We start from the raw sequence: 16130 nt of genomic DNA, 5'->3' as shown, positions 1-16130 counted from the left end.
GAATCCAGACGGCACTCCGGTAAAAGGAAGGCAGATTTATTGCAATAACCTGCAAAACTTGTAGACTTTACTCGTTTTGGGACTAAATCCCTTAATAACAAGCGTTCCATGATGGCGAAACAGCCGTATTATAGACAGAAGTGTATAGCGACCCCTGTTGGCCTCACCCAAGCAGCACCGTTAAAAATCACTCTAAAAATGCTCTTTTGAGAAATGGATTCAGTGCAGAATTCTGCTGGAGCAGCACTATTAACTGATGTGTTTTGAAAAAAAATTTTTTCCCTATGACAGTATCCCTTTAAGGGATTTAGTCCTGAAATGCGTAAAGTCTACAAGTTACTGCAATAAATCTGCCTTCCTTTTACCGTCTGGATTCTTGGTCTCATATACCCGACATTAGGCTCGTGCCCTTCAGTGGATCTGTATTTATGGCTCTGTATTTAGTATTTAGTGTATTATAGAGCATTATATACCATATATTATGTGCGGTGGGGACGCTGTGGACTGAGCACCCGGGAGGAAGGTTGGGAGAATTCTCATGGGACTGTGGGATTGGAGCGGCCCCTTTGGTCAGGGTGTAATGTCGGCAATAAATCAGCCCTTTCTGCCCACGAGTCACAGAGAAAAGAAGCAGCGGATGGATCCGACCTCAAAACCATGAACTGAAGCCTCACTGAAAGTCTGGAGAATTCAAGTCTGTGTGGCCCTGAGGAGCCAGAAACTGATTTGAAAATAATAATATCCGAAGTCCAAAAAATTCTCCATAGTCATTCTGTGTTAACAATAAAGCCTACTACTCCATGATGTCTCAATAAATTTATATTTTTAACACCGCATGACTATCAAGAATTGTTTGGATTTCGGATGTATTACCTCTGTTTGGTCACTAGAGGTCTCTGTCATGCTTAATGCAATTAAAGGAACAGTAACACCAGAAAATGAAAGTGCTTTAAAGTAACAAAAATGTCATGTAGTGTTGCCCTGCACTGGTAAAACTGAGCTGTTTGCTTCAGAAACACTACTATAGTTCATATAAACAAGCTACTGTGGAGCAATGGTGGAAATTGAAAAACGGCTATATGGCACAGGTTAACTAATGGATAACAGATAACACCATTAGACAGACAGAGCTTATCTGCTATCTGCTGTGTAACTTGAGCTTTTTCTCCTTTGAATGGCTGCCCCCATTTGCTACACAGCAGCTTATTTATATAAACAATAGTAGTGTTTCTGAAGCAAACACAGCAGTTTTACTAGTGCAGGGCAACACTGCATTATATTTTCATTATTTTAAAACACTTTTATTTTTTGACGTTTCTGTTCCTTTAAGATTGGTTTCTAGCCCCAACAGCTAAAATAGATTTTTCTTGAAAATAATAATAAACTTCCTTCCCCCCCCCCGTGTATTCTCCTTTTTCTATTTCTCTCCTTCTTCCTCTTGTCTATTCTCCCCCCTCTACTGTTCCTCATTCCTGGAGCCTTGAGCGACTATAATAAATGAGTTTGACATTGTCCCCGTATGTTGTTATTCAAAGAAGTAAATGAAGTCGGGAAAACTGACTCCTGATTGAATAAAACACATGAAATACAGGAGATCCACCTCTTATCTAATAAAGATTTAAGTATAGACGGATATATTAAGTCTATATAAAACCTGCCAGTTGGTCCAGAGGAAGGCGAAAAAACCCTATGAAACATCTCTAATTTGGAAAAATTGATTCCTAACTTTATATTTTCTTTTCATTCACATCAATATTAATTTGTCATTATTAAATGAAATTTTGTCAGAATTATTTGTACTGCTTTGCCATGTCTTCATTTCTTTAAAAAAGTACAGGTTTTTTGCATGTTTATTGTCTAGTTCGCATGAAAACCTTTCTTGAACTTTATTCATAAGAATTTTTCTTTTACTCCATTACATGATTGTTCATATAATTAATTCATTGTATGTTAATGAAAATTCAATAAAAAGAATTTTAAAAGAAAGAAAAATTAATTCCTGACTCCTAAATGTCCAAAATCAGACTAGTCGCCGGTCATTTTGTGTTATTTTACACAAGTTTATCTGTACACATTAAACACAGTGACCAGCCGTAACAAAAGAGTTTCCTTATAAGACTGTAAGCTCCTGGGTTCTGACTGGGTGACATCTACATTAGAGCAAAATATACAAATCGAGAATTCGATATATGAATATGTGGGAGAATAGTGACACCTAGTGGCAGTAAAGAAAATCTCTTAATTAAAATGCAATATTGGAGTATAATTGGAGAATTGTCATGTATAATCTTTATTCATAATGTAATTCAGAAGAAATTCATAATCTTTTTTTTTATAGATATAACTTGCTTTTTTAGCCCATAATCCCCCGGCACCAGCGGTGTTGTGTTCCCTCTAGTGCAGATTTTTGCACTTGCACTTTTTGTCTGTTGTCTGGTACATCTATGTTGTGTTGTGTGTAGCCCCAGGGTCCTAGAGGAACGTTGTTTCATTCGACCCTTATGTATTGTACAAACGTATATGGATGAAATGACAATAAACTCACTCTTGACTCGACTCTTGAAGACAAACAACAAGAGGAGGAATACAGACAAATAACCTCTCAGTCACACGTAGAACAGTAACTGTTAAATGAACCCTTCCCTTTCACTTATAGAGCCCTGTGTCTCAGGCTTACAGATAAGGATCTTTACATGAGGGGGTTAACTGACCTCTAATTTTAGTAATTGCCATTAAATATTCCCACTGCTCTAAGAAAGCAAAGTGACCCAGTATAAACTAAAGGCAATCTGCTAAAGCACTGCGTAACTTCTCGGCGCTACATAAATAAATGATGATGATCTGCATTCACTGATGAAACTGATCAAAGTTGCTTAGAATAAGGGGTTGACTTGCCCTTTAACTAGGGATGCACAGAACCCAGGATTCAGTTTGGGATTCAGTCAGGATTCGGCCTTATCCTTCTGCCCGGGTGAACCGAATTCCAATATGCAAATTAGGATTGAGATTCGGTTCTCGGCCAAATCTTTCACAAAAGATTCGGGGGTTCAGCCAAATCCAAAATAGTGGATTCTTTGGGGCAAATTCACTAAGCGCCGAAGCGCCGAACGCTAGCGTTAATTCGCTAGCGTTTGGCATTTTTGCTACTGCGCAAATTCACTAACGAACGCTGGTGTAGTTTCGCTAGTGTTACTTCGCAACCTTACGCCAGGCGAATCTTCACTAGCGACGAAACTACGCAAATTCACTAACTTGCGCAGTGTAGTGAACGCTACCTTTTACGCTAGACTTCCTTCGCCACCTCAGACCTGGCGAAGCGCAATAGAGTAGATAGGGATTGTTTCAAAAAAAGTCAAAATTTTTTCTAAGTCCCAAAAAACGCTGGCGTGTTTTCTACATGATGGCTGATAGGCTGAAAAAGATCGAAAATATTTTGGGGCTCCCCTTCCTCCCCTCCTTCCCCCCTACATTTCCTGACTCATGGCAACTTACCTAGACAGTGGGCACATGTGTAGGGCAAAATAAAAATTTTATTTGCTGATTTGAAGGTTTTCTAGGCATTTGTAGTGCAGATACGTATTCCTCCATTGAAATTTGAATTTCGCGCCGTATGCAAATTAGCCTTTGCTAGCGCAACTTCGCTTTATATAGCGAAACAACGCTAGCGCAACTACGCAACCTTACGCTACCCCTGTGCGCAACTTCGGATTTTAGTGCATTTGCAAAGCGCTGGCGAAACTACGCCTGGCGAAGTGCGGCGAAGTTGCGCCTGGCGCAACTTTGCATCTTAGTGAATTTGCCCCTTTGCATCCTTAACTTTAACATAAGGAATCACTTTCCTCCACCATTCTGAGCAGAGGCGCATTACTCACACCAGCCACTAGATGTCACTCGCTTACCAAACAAAGTGCCCCCCAGTATTGTTGGCTGACAGTTAGAAGGGGAAGTAGAACATTTCATTGAGTTTATACATGTGGCTACAAGTCAAATATATTTCATAAGGGAATGAGTAAACACAAGTGTCAGTTTTATCGGGAGTCAGTTAATCTGCTTGTATGTCGGTGACGGGCACAGTTGGCACCAGCGGAAGGGAAGTGATGGGCACAAATGGGCAGGAGGTAAATTATATAACAGATTAATTTAGTAATGACATTGGGGGGTTGGAGGAACAAATGAGAGTCAGACAGATCCCCCCATGCCAGTGTGACTACTGGGGGTCCCACGCACCTTGCCAACTGTCATTACACACACACAGCTTCTCCCCGGTCAGGTCACAGTAGCCGTGGTCTGGACTCCCACAGTTGTTCTTACAGTAGGGGATGTCACAGGCCTCTCCCTTCCAGTATTTGTCACAGTCACAATAAACTCTGCTGGGCACCAACGAGCTGCCAGTGCATTTCCCATGCCCAGAGCAATTACTGGGACACGAGTTCATTCTGGGGAAGAAGAAAAGCAACAAGTGAGACACCGACTGATACTGAGTAACAACACGTAGTGCCACAAAGTAATACACTCAGCACTAACACCCCGTTATAGTTTGGGGAGCAATGTTTCACTTTATATAACTATAGCAGGGTGACACCCCAATGTTTCTATATATCTGTAACCTTGTTATGAGCTAAGGGGGCCCAGTCTGAAGGTCAGTTAGGGGGAGATTTGGGGTGAGTGCTTATTTGTACCCTGGGTACCCATGGAACTATAGCAGGGTGACACCCCAATGTTTCTATATATCTGTAACCTTGTTATGAGCTAAGGGGGCCCAGTCTGAAGGTCAGTTAGGGGAGATTTGGGGTGAGTGCTTATTTGTACCCTGGGTACCCCTGGAACTATAGCAGGGTGACACCCCAATGTTTCTATATATCTGTAACCTTGTTATGAGCTAAGGGGGCCCAGTCTGAAGGTCAGTTAGGGGGAGATTTGGGGTGAGTGTTTATTTGTACCCTGGGTACCCCTGGAACTATAGCAGGGTGACTGTTACCCCAATGTTTCTATATATCTGTAACCTTGTTATGAGCTAAGGGGGCCCAGTCTGAAGGTCAGTTAGGGGGAGATTTGGGGTGAGTGAGCCCCTGGTTCCTGGGGGCAGTTACACATTGGAGGTTCACGTACGAGTAGAAGATGTTAAAACCAGTCAGATTATAGGCTGCGTCGCTGAAGAAGTGTAAAAAGGCGAATCCTGAGGTGGTGACGACTTCTGGGACGGTCTCATTCCCGGGTGCTTCCGGCACAATCAGGCCACTAGGGGGCAGGAAGGAGAGAGGAGACATTACTGAGTCATTTTTATTATTATATTTATAAGGACATTTTGCCATTAGAATAAACAATGGACTGTACCAAATGCTTTTTGCAGCAGGAGAGACTGTAAGACTGTAAGCTCTATGAGCAAATAATCTCTGTGTGCAGCTCTGAGTAGAATTAAGACCTCGGCAGAGCTATTTCTTAGTTTCTCGTCCCTTCGCTAACTCTCTATGGGGGATGATTGACAGCAGCACAGTGAGTTGTACGCGCAGGGGTCCCCATGGCCCCACATAAACAGATTATTATCTTCTACTGAGCAATCTGATCCCTGATATTCCCAGTTGCCCCAAGGGGGGTTATTGAGTACAGCAGGAGTGTCACTCACCTGAGTACAGCAACCAGGGGGGAGTAGATGGAGTCTCCGTCATAGACGTACAAATGGTCCCAACTACACTCAGTGGCAAAGTGATTGAAGCGCAACCTCAGCACTGCGTGGGGACTGCAAGGAAACAATGAAACATCAGCCCCAAGCAAGTCAGAGTCTGCCCCAATTATGTATAGAAAGTTAATGAACAGACACCTATATGGTAAATACAGAGCAGATCCCAAATAAATCTCCTTTCTCTGAATTATTCCAGAGTAGGAACTGACTCCATGACCATGACACAAGTGTTCACAGTATTCCCTGTACTAAGCACAATTCAGCAGGAACAGCCCCTAAGTTTGCTCATAGTCTGTACAGAGAGATCCCATAAAACTATGGCACATAGGTATTCCCTGTACTAAGCACAATTCAGCAGGAACAGTCCCCTAAGTTTGCTCATAGTCTGTACAGAGAGATCCCATAAAACTATGGCAGCATAGGTATTCCCTGTACTAAGCACAATTCAGCAGGAACAGTCCCCTAAGTTTGTTCATAGTCTGTACAGAGAGATCCCATAAAACTATGGCAGCATAGGTATTCCCTGTACTAAGCACAATTCAGCAGGAACAGCCCCTAAGTTTGCTCATAGTCTGCACAGAGAGATCCCACAAAGCTGGGCCTTTATTTAATTCTAGTTAGTTCTAGTCTCTTTTCAACTTCCTTGTGAATCACCCAGCTATTAATGTTTAAATTATTAGAATTGGGTTTGATAAGAAGGAACCTTCATTATCTGGTTTCTCAGAGGTGTAAGTAATAGAGTAGAAGCAGTTTCATATCTCAGCTTTCATCCTGTTTCCATCAATTATTTCCCTGTCTCTGATACTGACAATGCCAACTTGCTTGCCCATCTGTCAGGTCAGTTTCTTTAACACTTCATTTGCCTATTGTACAGTGAATGACTTGGCAGCCCCATAGCAGTGTTCTGACTAAGATGCACAATTTTTAGGGTGACACATTAGTAGGAAATTGCAGACTGGGTACAAATGTCAAGGTTGTGGTAGTTTTACTCTGCACCTCCTTTATCAGTTGCTCCTGTAAATCCCTCAAGAAGCGGAAGGTTGCTGGGAGTGCGTCAGTAGCGATGACTCCCTGCGTCCTTGTATTCTTGTTCCGGCTCCTCGGATAAATGTCCCATTTGGTTTATTGTCTGACCTTGGGGTCAGGATCTTCTCAGTAAATCCCATTCTGTGAAACCATTAACCTTTTCACAAGGCCGGAGTTAATTCGCCCTCGAGTCAGTAAGGGGCAATATTTATGGATCTTACACGAGAAACCTGCGCTCCAGCCGGGGGGCACGCGTTTAGGTGAGAGACTTATGGTTCGGGGTTTGCTCAGTTACTTGGACTTGGACACAGGTTGGATAAAATACATTTAAAGGGGTTGTTCACCTTTAAATAAACTGTTACTTAATGTATAGAGGGATATTCTGAGACAATTTGTAATTGGCTTTTATTTTATCATTTGTGGTTTTTGAGTTATTTAGCTTTTTATTCAGCAGCTCTCCAGTTTGTAATTTCAGCAATCTAGTTGCTAGGGTCCAAATTCCCCTAACAACCATGCATTGATTTGAATAAGAGACTGGAATATGAATAGGAGAGGCCTGAATAGAAAGATGAGGAATAAAAAGTAACAATAACAATACATTTGTAGCCTTACAGAGTATTTGTTTGTTTTTAGATGGGGTCAGTGAGTCATTTTGAAAGCTGGAAAGCGTCAGAAGAAAACGAAAAATAAACTATAAAGAATAAACAATGAAGACCAATTAAAAAGTTGCTTAGAATTAGCCACTCTAGAACATACTAAAAGTTAACTTAAAGGGCATGTAAAGTGTAAAATAGAATAAGGCTAGAAATGCTGTATTTTGTATACTAAACATAAACATGAACTTACTGCACCACAAGCCTAATCAAACAAATGATTTATGCTTTCAAAGTTGGCCACAGGGGGTCACCATCTTGTAACTTTTAAACAAGACTAAGACTGTGCACATGCTCAGTGGGGTCTGGGCTGCTTGAGTTCTGCATGGCTGGGAAGTAAGGCGGGGGCTCCCCCTGCTGTACATAAGTATGATTGTTTCCCTGCAGAGCAGTTAGGGACCGTCTGACAATTCCTATCCACAGCAGTAAATGAAGGGAGAATTTCACTGCATACAGTCAGGTTTCTTATAGAAAATGGTACACATTTTTTAATGAAAGTATATTGGAGATAGGTTTCTTTTTCATTAAAGAAAATAAAAATTGGATTTTATTGTTTTGTCTTTACATGCCCTTTAAAGGTGAACCACTCCTTTAAATTTTCAGGGCTCAACCTGCCCCAGCTGCTCCACACGGGAGATCAGGCCTGGATTTGTCATTACTGCCCCCCCCACAGATAAACTTTTATTGGGCCCCTCATCCCCCCAAAAGCTTGTTTTTTGCACAACCGCATCTATCAGGAACCCCACTGGGCCCCTAGACTTGTAGACCCATTCAGCAGTGTCTGCTCTGTCTCTTGCCCCTGTATATTGCCCCGGCACTGCCCAATTTGATGCCCCCTGGTTACAGGACAGTGACCCTGGTGAGGAGCCAATCACAGGACACCCGGGTTTGAACCCCCGACACCCACAAAGTACCACTGAATGACGATACTCACTAGCCCTCAATCAGCCACGTGCACTTGGTCTTGTACTTGTAGTTGATGGGTCCGTCCATTAGAAATCCCGAGGGTTCTGTTAACCTGCGAGACAAAAGGGAAAGTCCAATTCAGAACTAGGGGAGCAGAGAGTAACATGATGGACATGTGCTGAGTCTGGTGCACAAATAATAAAGATAATATTAATACATAAAAAAATCAGAAGCTAATTGGGCCCAAAATATTTCACTCCAAACCCCTCCCATGTCTCCAGTTCTATCTCCAGCCCAACAGAACCTGCCCCCCCCCAGTAACGACACCAGTAAGTGGAGCAGCAGCAGAGACGCTGATATAAAGAGAATGGGGGGGAGGGAGGACACAAAGTGGATTAATATGGGACCAGCGCCAGACTTTACTGACAGGGAACAACAAATATCTGGGTTCTGGATAACAGGGGTCTGGAAAGGGGAAATAGGGCCCCCACTATCCAAACTGCCTCCGGAAAACAGGAGACGCCTCATTTTGAAGAAGATTCCCCACAATACTGTCATGAAAGACATGTTTTTTTCAAAACACATCAGTTAATAGTGCTGATCCAGCAGAATTCTGCACTGAAATCCATTTCCACAGATTTTTTTATATTCAATTTTGAAATCTGACATGGGGTTAGACATATCGTCAGTTTCCCAGCTTCCAGTCATGTGACTTGGGCCTGCACTTTAGGATGGAACTAATTCTCCTACTCAATGTAACTGAATGTGTCTCAGTGGGACCTGGATTTTACTATTGAGTGTTGTTCTTAGATCTACCAGGAAGCTGTTACCTTGTGTTAGGGAGCTGCTATCTGGTTACCTTACCATTGTTCTGTTGTTTGGCTGCTGGAGGGAAAGGGAGGGGGTGATATCACTCCAACTTGCAGTACAGCAGTAAAGAGTGACTGAATTTTATCAGAGCACAAGTCACATGACTGGGGACAGCTGGGAAACTGATAATTTGTCTATCCCCATGTCAGATTTCAAAATTAAATATAATAAAATCTATTTGCTTTTCTTGATAAATGGATTCCATTGCAGAATTCTGTTGGAGCAGCACTATTAACTAAAGCATTTTGAAAAAACCATGACAGTATGATCATGGAAATTGGGACCGGCAGAAACAGGGGCAGGCGGAGAGGGTCCAGTGGTTTGTAGGGAGCCATTGCTCATTGTGTGATGGGCCACGGGGAACAGGTGCTTTGTGGTTCTGCAGTAAAATCTCTTTATTCTGTGCTGTTACTTGACTTTTATTATATATAACTTTTTATAACCACAATATCAAGGTTCTGTTTCTGCCATGGTTGTGCCAGGCTCAGGCTCTGACACAGGGCAGTAAATCTGTTGGCCAATCTATACATTGTGGTTGGCCATTTTATACATTGCGGCTATACATTGGCCAATCTATATGTTGCAGCAACACCACCTGAAAGAAGTCTTAGGGTAGGACTACACGGACGCTTTTGGCACGATCTGACGCGCTGCGACCAGACACATGCAACAGAAATAAGGTAAGAGATAGAAATGTCGGATGAAGTCGCAGCGTTGATCCACTATGACACGACTGTCGGATGCAGCCGATGAATGCTGCATCTGCATCCGACAGTCGTGTTGCGTTGGATCAACACTGCGACTTCATCCGACATTTCTATCTCTTACCTTATTTCTGTTGCATGTGTCTGGTCGCAGCGCGTCAGATCGTGCCAAAAACGTCCGTGTAGTCAGTGTCGGACTGGCCCGGCGGGATACCGGGAAAATACCCGGTGGGCCCCGACCCTAGTGGGCCCCGCCGGGCCAGTCCCCCTCTCCCAAACTGTTTTTTAAAAATAATAAAAAAAAATCGGCGCATAGTAGCGCCGTTTGCGCATGCGCGCCGAGCGCCGTTTCCGTTTGCGCATGCGCACCGTTTGCGCATGCGCGATGCGCCGAGCACGGATTCGCCGAACAAGTAGGTAGCGGGGGCCAGAGGGGGGCCCTGGACACCAGTCCCGGTGGGCCCCGGACCCCCCAGTCCGACCCTGCGTGTAGTCCTACCATTAAAGTGGCCAGGGGCAAAAATCACACGTTTTCCCCAAAGACCAAAGCAGCTGAATGGAGTTCATGGAAAGCAAAAGGCACTATGGCAGCTCCTACATATATTATTAAATAAAATATTAGGAGTTTGAGCCTGGCACAGAATAATACACTTGGGCACATGAAATACAATATAAGGCTCTTCCCGTTGAGCCGGGGTGCTTGTGGGTCCCACACACACAAAGAAATATATTGCTGCTCCTGGAGTTCTGCTGCAGCGCTGGCCTAAGGCAGGAGCTAAAATAAAAGCTAATGAGCTACAAGCAGAACCTAAAGGAGGAGCTTTTATAAAGGATTTACAGAATGTCACTGCAAGGGCATCAGAGAGACAGAGAGAGGGGTCAGACTAACAAGGACATAATCTTCCCTTCGGACCCGACTCCTATTCATGTCATTCAGAACTGCACCATCATCAGAATTAATAACAATATCCTCTCACATTAAATGAATGATTAAATGGACCCATAATGGGGAATATTCCTGCTCTGACAGTGAATCTCTCTCTCTTTTATGCAAAAAAAAAAAAAAGAATCGCTGAACAACAAAAAAACGTCAAGATTTAAAGATTCTACTTCCCACCTGGGGGGTAATTAAACTGCCAATTTCAGGATCCTGTTAATACATAGGGACAGACCCATCTGCGCAGGAGGTTGGTGCAAAGTGCGTTGGGGTGACATTTGTATCTGTTTTGTGATAAATTGGCCAATGAAAAGCGCAACCTTGTGAGACTGTGTCCTTGGGGCCCGCTGGTTCCATATTTATTACAGACACTTCTCATCTTAATGCGACAATAATTCTTCTTATAGGGTCCCGACGCATGAAATGCGACAGAAATCACTCGCTCAGGGTGGGAAGCCATATTTACAACTGATAACGGGGTGCGATTCCATGGGGTGTTAAGCACCCAACAATTTCACAAAATAATATGGCAACCCCAAGTCTACTGTATCAATGTGTAAGAATTATATATTGGTGGGGGTTTGGCCACTGGGCTTTCACTTAAAATGCAATCGCATTCCCACTGATGTCAAAGGTAAGTAACTCATAACACTTGCTGAGTTTTCAGTGGGATCAAACCACCACTAGAGGGCGTAAGTGTCACAGTCACTGCAGCTGTTCAAGGATATAAATATATATATATATGTGTCTATATTATTATTAATAGTTATCATGATTGTGATGTAGTGGATTTATCATTGCTGAGAATTGACCAACTGTAATACGGAGGATTAGAATTAATTTACTGCCGAAACATACAAAATAACTTATTTGTAATAGTCACAGAAGCTTAATAATACAGATATATAGAAACATTGGGGTAACAGTCACCCTGCTATAGTTCCAGGGGTACCCAGGGTACAAATAAACACTCACCCCAAATCTCCCCCTAACTGACCTTCAGACTGGGCCCCCTTAGCTCATAACAAGGTTACAGATATATAGAAACATTGGGGTGTCACCCTGCTATAGTTCCAGGGGTACCCAGGGTACAAATAAGCACTCACCCAAATCTCCCCTAACTGACCTTCAGACTGGGCCCCCTTAGCTCATATCAAGGTTACAGATATAGAGAAACATTGGGGTGTCACCCTGCTATAGTTCCAGGGGTACCCAGGGCACAAACACTCACCCCAAATCTCCCCCTAACTGACCTTCAGAATGGGCCCCCTTAGCTCATAACAAGGTTACAGATATATAGAAACATTGGGGTGTCACCCTGCTATAGTTCCAGGGGTACCCAGGACACAAATAAACACTCACCCCAAATCTCCCCTAACTGACCTTCAGACTGGACCCCCTTAGCTCATAACAAGGTTACAGATATATAGAAACATTGGGGTGTCACCCTGCTATAGTTCCAGGGGTACCCAGGGTACAAATAAGCACTCACCCCAAATCTCCCCTAACTGACCTTCAGACTGGACCCCCTTAGCTCATAACAAGGTTACAGATATATAGAAACATTGGGGTAACAGTCACCCTGCTATAGTTCCAGGGGTACCCAGGGTACAAATAAACACTCACCCCAAATCTCCCCCTAACTGACCTTCAGACTGGGCCCCCTTAGCTCATAACAAGGTTACAGATATATAGAAACATTGGGGTGTCACCCTGCTATAGTTCCAGGGGTACCCAGGGTACAAATAATCACTCACCCCAAATCTCCCCCTAACTGACCTTCAGACTGGGCCCCCTTAGCTCATAACAAGGTTACAGATATATAGAAACATTGGGGTGTCACCCTGCTATAGTTCCAGGGGTACCCAGGGCACAAATAAACACTCACCCCAAATCTCCCCCTAACTGACCTTCAGACTGGGCCCCCTTAGCTCATAACAAGGTTACAGATATATATAGAAACATTGGGGTGTCACCCTGCTATAGTTCCAGGGGTACCCAGGGTACAAATAAACACTCACCCCCAAATCTCCCCCTAACTGACCTTCAGACTGGGCCCCCTTAGCTCATAACAAGGTTACAGATATATAGAAACATTGGGGTAACAGTCACCCTGCTATAGTTCCAGGGGTACAAATAAACACTCACCCCAAATCTCCCCCTAACTGACCTTCAGACTGGGCCCCCTTAGCTCATAACAAGGTTACAGATATATAGAAACATTGGGGTGTCACCCTGCTATAGTTCCAGGGTACCCAGGGCACAAGAGAATAATATGTTTCTGGGGTCCAACTACTTAAACTTTCAAAGCAAACGCAGAACTTCCTCAGGTTTAAAATATTGTTAAATATTCTGCCCGGCTTTTACTCGAACAAGGGTACAGCTGGGGTATGTATGAATTTGGGGTTTAATAGGGAGGATGCCATGGACCCCCACATACTATAAGAAACATATCCAAACCCATTCCCACAATCCCTGCCTCCTGCCTGGGTATATAACCGCTGAGTACATGGGGTCCATACTTGGGCAAACACAGGAATCTTTATTAAAGGGGAAGTATCACCCATCTCAAAAAAATATACAACTTGGCCCAATCAGTTACCAAGAGGAATCTGCTATTTTCTGAGAAATATTGAAAAGGAGAAAGAAAAGAAAAAAACAGGCATGGAGGAGCCCCATCATATCACTAGATGTTTCCAGCCTACGGACATTAACTGCCACCTGGGAGTTCATGCGGATAAAATGGTTTGATATATTGACTGGTCTATTTATCCCTCATTCTGACGTTGCCTGGGGCAGTAACCCATCCCTTGATGCCCCCTAACCCAGCCCCGAGTGTGTGGCTACACTGTCTCCCCAGGGCAGCACTAAGTGTCAGTATGAGAGACTGACAGTTACAATACAAGGCCGGCCCTTTAATTCTGCACTCTTGAGGCTCATCCCAGCTAATTAGATAAAGGCGGCACACGAGGGATTCTCAAGAGTCTGACAAGTGACACTTCTGAATCTCCTGTAATTTCCAAATGTCACCAGCGCAGCACCGGGATCCAGCACGTACCAACAGGCCGGTTGCTATGATACACGGCCATGATTAAAATAGGGGAAATGAAAAGGAGGAATATGTCTGTTAATTGCCCCATCACCCACTGCTTGACATTTTTACCTCCTTTAACATCCTGAAAGATGGCAGCGGCCGGAAAGGGATGAACTGCAGGGGGAGATGGGGACCCTGGGTCTGCAGACAAAGCCTCCCAAACAGGCACAAGGGCAGCTGAGCACATGAACACAAGGAGCAGAGTTACTGGAGGTGTTTCTGAACTACAACTCCCAGCATGCTCAGTGAGCTACATGAGTGGCAGTGAAAGCTGCAGGGAGAGGTGTGGGGATACTGACAGCAGTGCAATAAAAGAAGCGTTGCACAGGGTTAGGGTTAATACACTGGAGGTGGGTCAGTAACCGGGGCCGGTCCATCGCATGAAAGGGAATGAGCTGGGCTGTGTATGGCATTAGCCGACCTGTCCTGCCTCAGCCAACAATAACAACTCCCGGCTCCCTACAAGAGATTGGGCCGAGTGAATTTCCATACATTTCCCAGGCCTGGTCTTTAGATGTGGACTCAGATAACGGGAGCCAAGTGGGATTTTCCTGGCTTTGCCGGGGGGGGGGGGGTGTCACATTCTCTTCCCTTGGCCACAACACGAGCGCCTGGGATCCCATAAACGCCTTGTGCTCAGGAACATTATAACACAGAGGCCTCTGCCCAGAGCAGAATCCACTAAACACTCCAACAGCTTCAAGTCTGAATGTGTGGGAACCACTAAAGCCCCCCAGACTGACATATAATATTCTCCAGCAATTCCCCCACCAACCAGTCATATAAACTCTCTATATTTGTATTTATACATATTGATTCCCTTAGACAGTACAGTATGAGGGTATAGCTTATTGTGTGCCCAGAACATTCCTTCTCTGTATATTTGTATTTATACATATGGGAGGAGGAGGTGCCATATTGATTCCCTTAGACAGTACAGTATGAGGGTATAGCTTATTGTGTGCCCAGAACATTCCTTCTCTGTATATTTGTATTTATACATATGGGAGGAGGAGGTGCCATATTGATTCCCTTAGACAGTACAGTATGAGGGTATATCTTATTGTGTGCCCAGAACATTCCTTCTCTGTATATTTGTATTTATATATATGGGAGGAGGTGCCATATTGATTCCCTTAGACAGTACAGTATTAAGGGGTATAGCTTATTGTGTGCCCAGAACATTCCTTCTCTGTATATTTGTATTTATACATATGGGAGGAGGAGGTGCCATATTGATTCCCTTAGACAGTACAGTATGAGGGTATAGCTTATTGTGTGCCCAGAACATTCCTTCTCTGTATATTTGTATTTATACATATGGGAGGAGGTGCCATATTGATTCCCTTAGACAGTACAGTATGAGGGTATAGCTTATTGTGTGCCCAGAACATTCCTTCTCTGTATATTTGTATTTATACATATGGGAGGAGGAGGTGCCATATTGATTCCCTTAGACAGTACAGTATGAGGGTATAGCTTATTGTGTGCCCAGAACATTCCTTCTCTGTATATTTGTATTTATACATATGGGAGGAGGAGGTGCCATATTGATTCCCTTAGACAGTACAGTATGAGGGTATAGCTTATTGTGTGCCCAGAACATTCCTTCTCTGTATATTTGTATTTATACATATGGGAGGAGGAGGTGCCATATTGATTCCCTTAGACAGTACAGTATAAGGGTATAACTTATTGTGTGCCCAGAACATTCCTTCTCTGTATATTTGTATTTATACATATGGGAGGAGGAGGTGCCATATTGATTCCCTTAGACAGTACAGTATGAGGGTATAGCTTATTGTGTGCCCAGAACATTCCTTCTCTGTATATTTGTATTTATACATATGGGAGGAGGAGGTGCCATATTGATTCCCTTAGACAGTACAGTATGAGGGTATAGCTTATTGTGTGCCCAGAACATTCCTTCTCTGTATATTTGTATTTATACATATGGGAGGAGGAGGTGCCATATTGATTCCCTTAGACAGTACAGTATGAGGGTATAGCTTATTGTGTGCCCAGAACATTCCTTCTCTGTATATTTGTATTTATACATATGGAAGGAGGTGCCATATTGATTCCCTTAGACAGTACAGTATGAGGGTATAGCTTATTGTGTGCCCAGAACATTCCTTCTCTGTATATTTGTATTTACACATATGGGAGGAGGAGGTGCCATATTGATTCCCTTAGACAGTACAGTATGAGGGTATAGCTTATTGTGTGCCCAGAACATTCCTGCTCTGTGTATTTGTAT

General features: G+C 43.4%; 1 protein-coding gene across 1 annotated transcript in view; it reads right to left on the bottom strand.

Moving 5' to 3' along the window:
- Positions 1-16130, bottom strand: part of LOC108695699 (attractin-like protein 1) — a 372498-nt gene that overhangs the window by 309610 nt on the left and 46758 nt on the right. Inside the window, exons 3-6 of the mRNA XM_041570143.1 lie at positions 8294-8377; positions 5624-5737; positions 5110-5238; positions 4228-4436 (exon numbers count right to left, since the gene is read on the bottom strand). Of these exons, the coding sequence (XP_041426077.1) occupies positions 4228-4436; positions 5110-5238; positions 5624-5737; positions 8294-8377 (536 nt within the window). The remainder of the gene's footprint in view (positions 1-4227; positions 4437-5109; positions 5239-5623; positions 5738-8293; positions 8378-16130) is intronic.

The sequence above is a fragment of the Xenopus laevis genome, chromosome 7L, assembly GCF_017654675.1.
Source record: "Xenopus laevis strain J_2021 chromosome 7L, Xenopus_laevis_v10.1, whole genome shotgun sequence".
NCBI lineage: Eukaryota > Metazoa > Chordata > Amphibia > Anura > Pipidae > Xenopus > Xenopus laevis.
The sequence above is the reverse complement of the archived record's forward strand: the minus strand, read 5'-3'. Positions and strand labels throughout refer to the sequence as shown.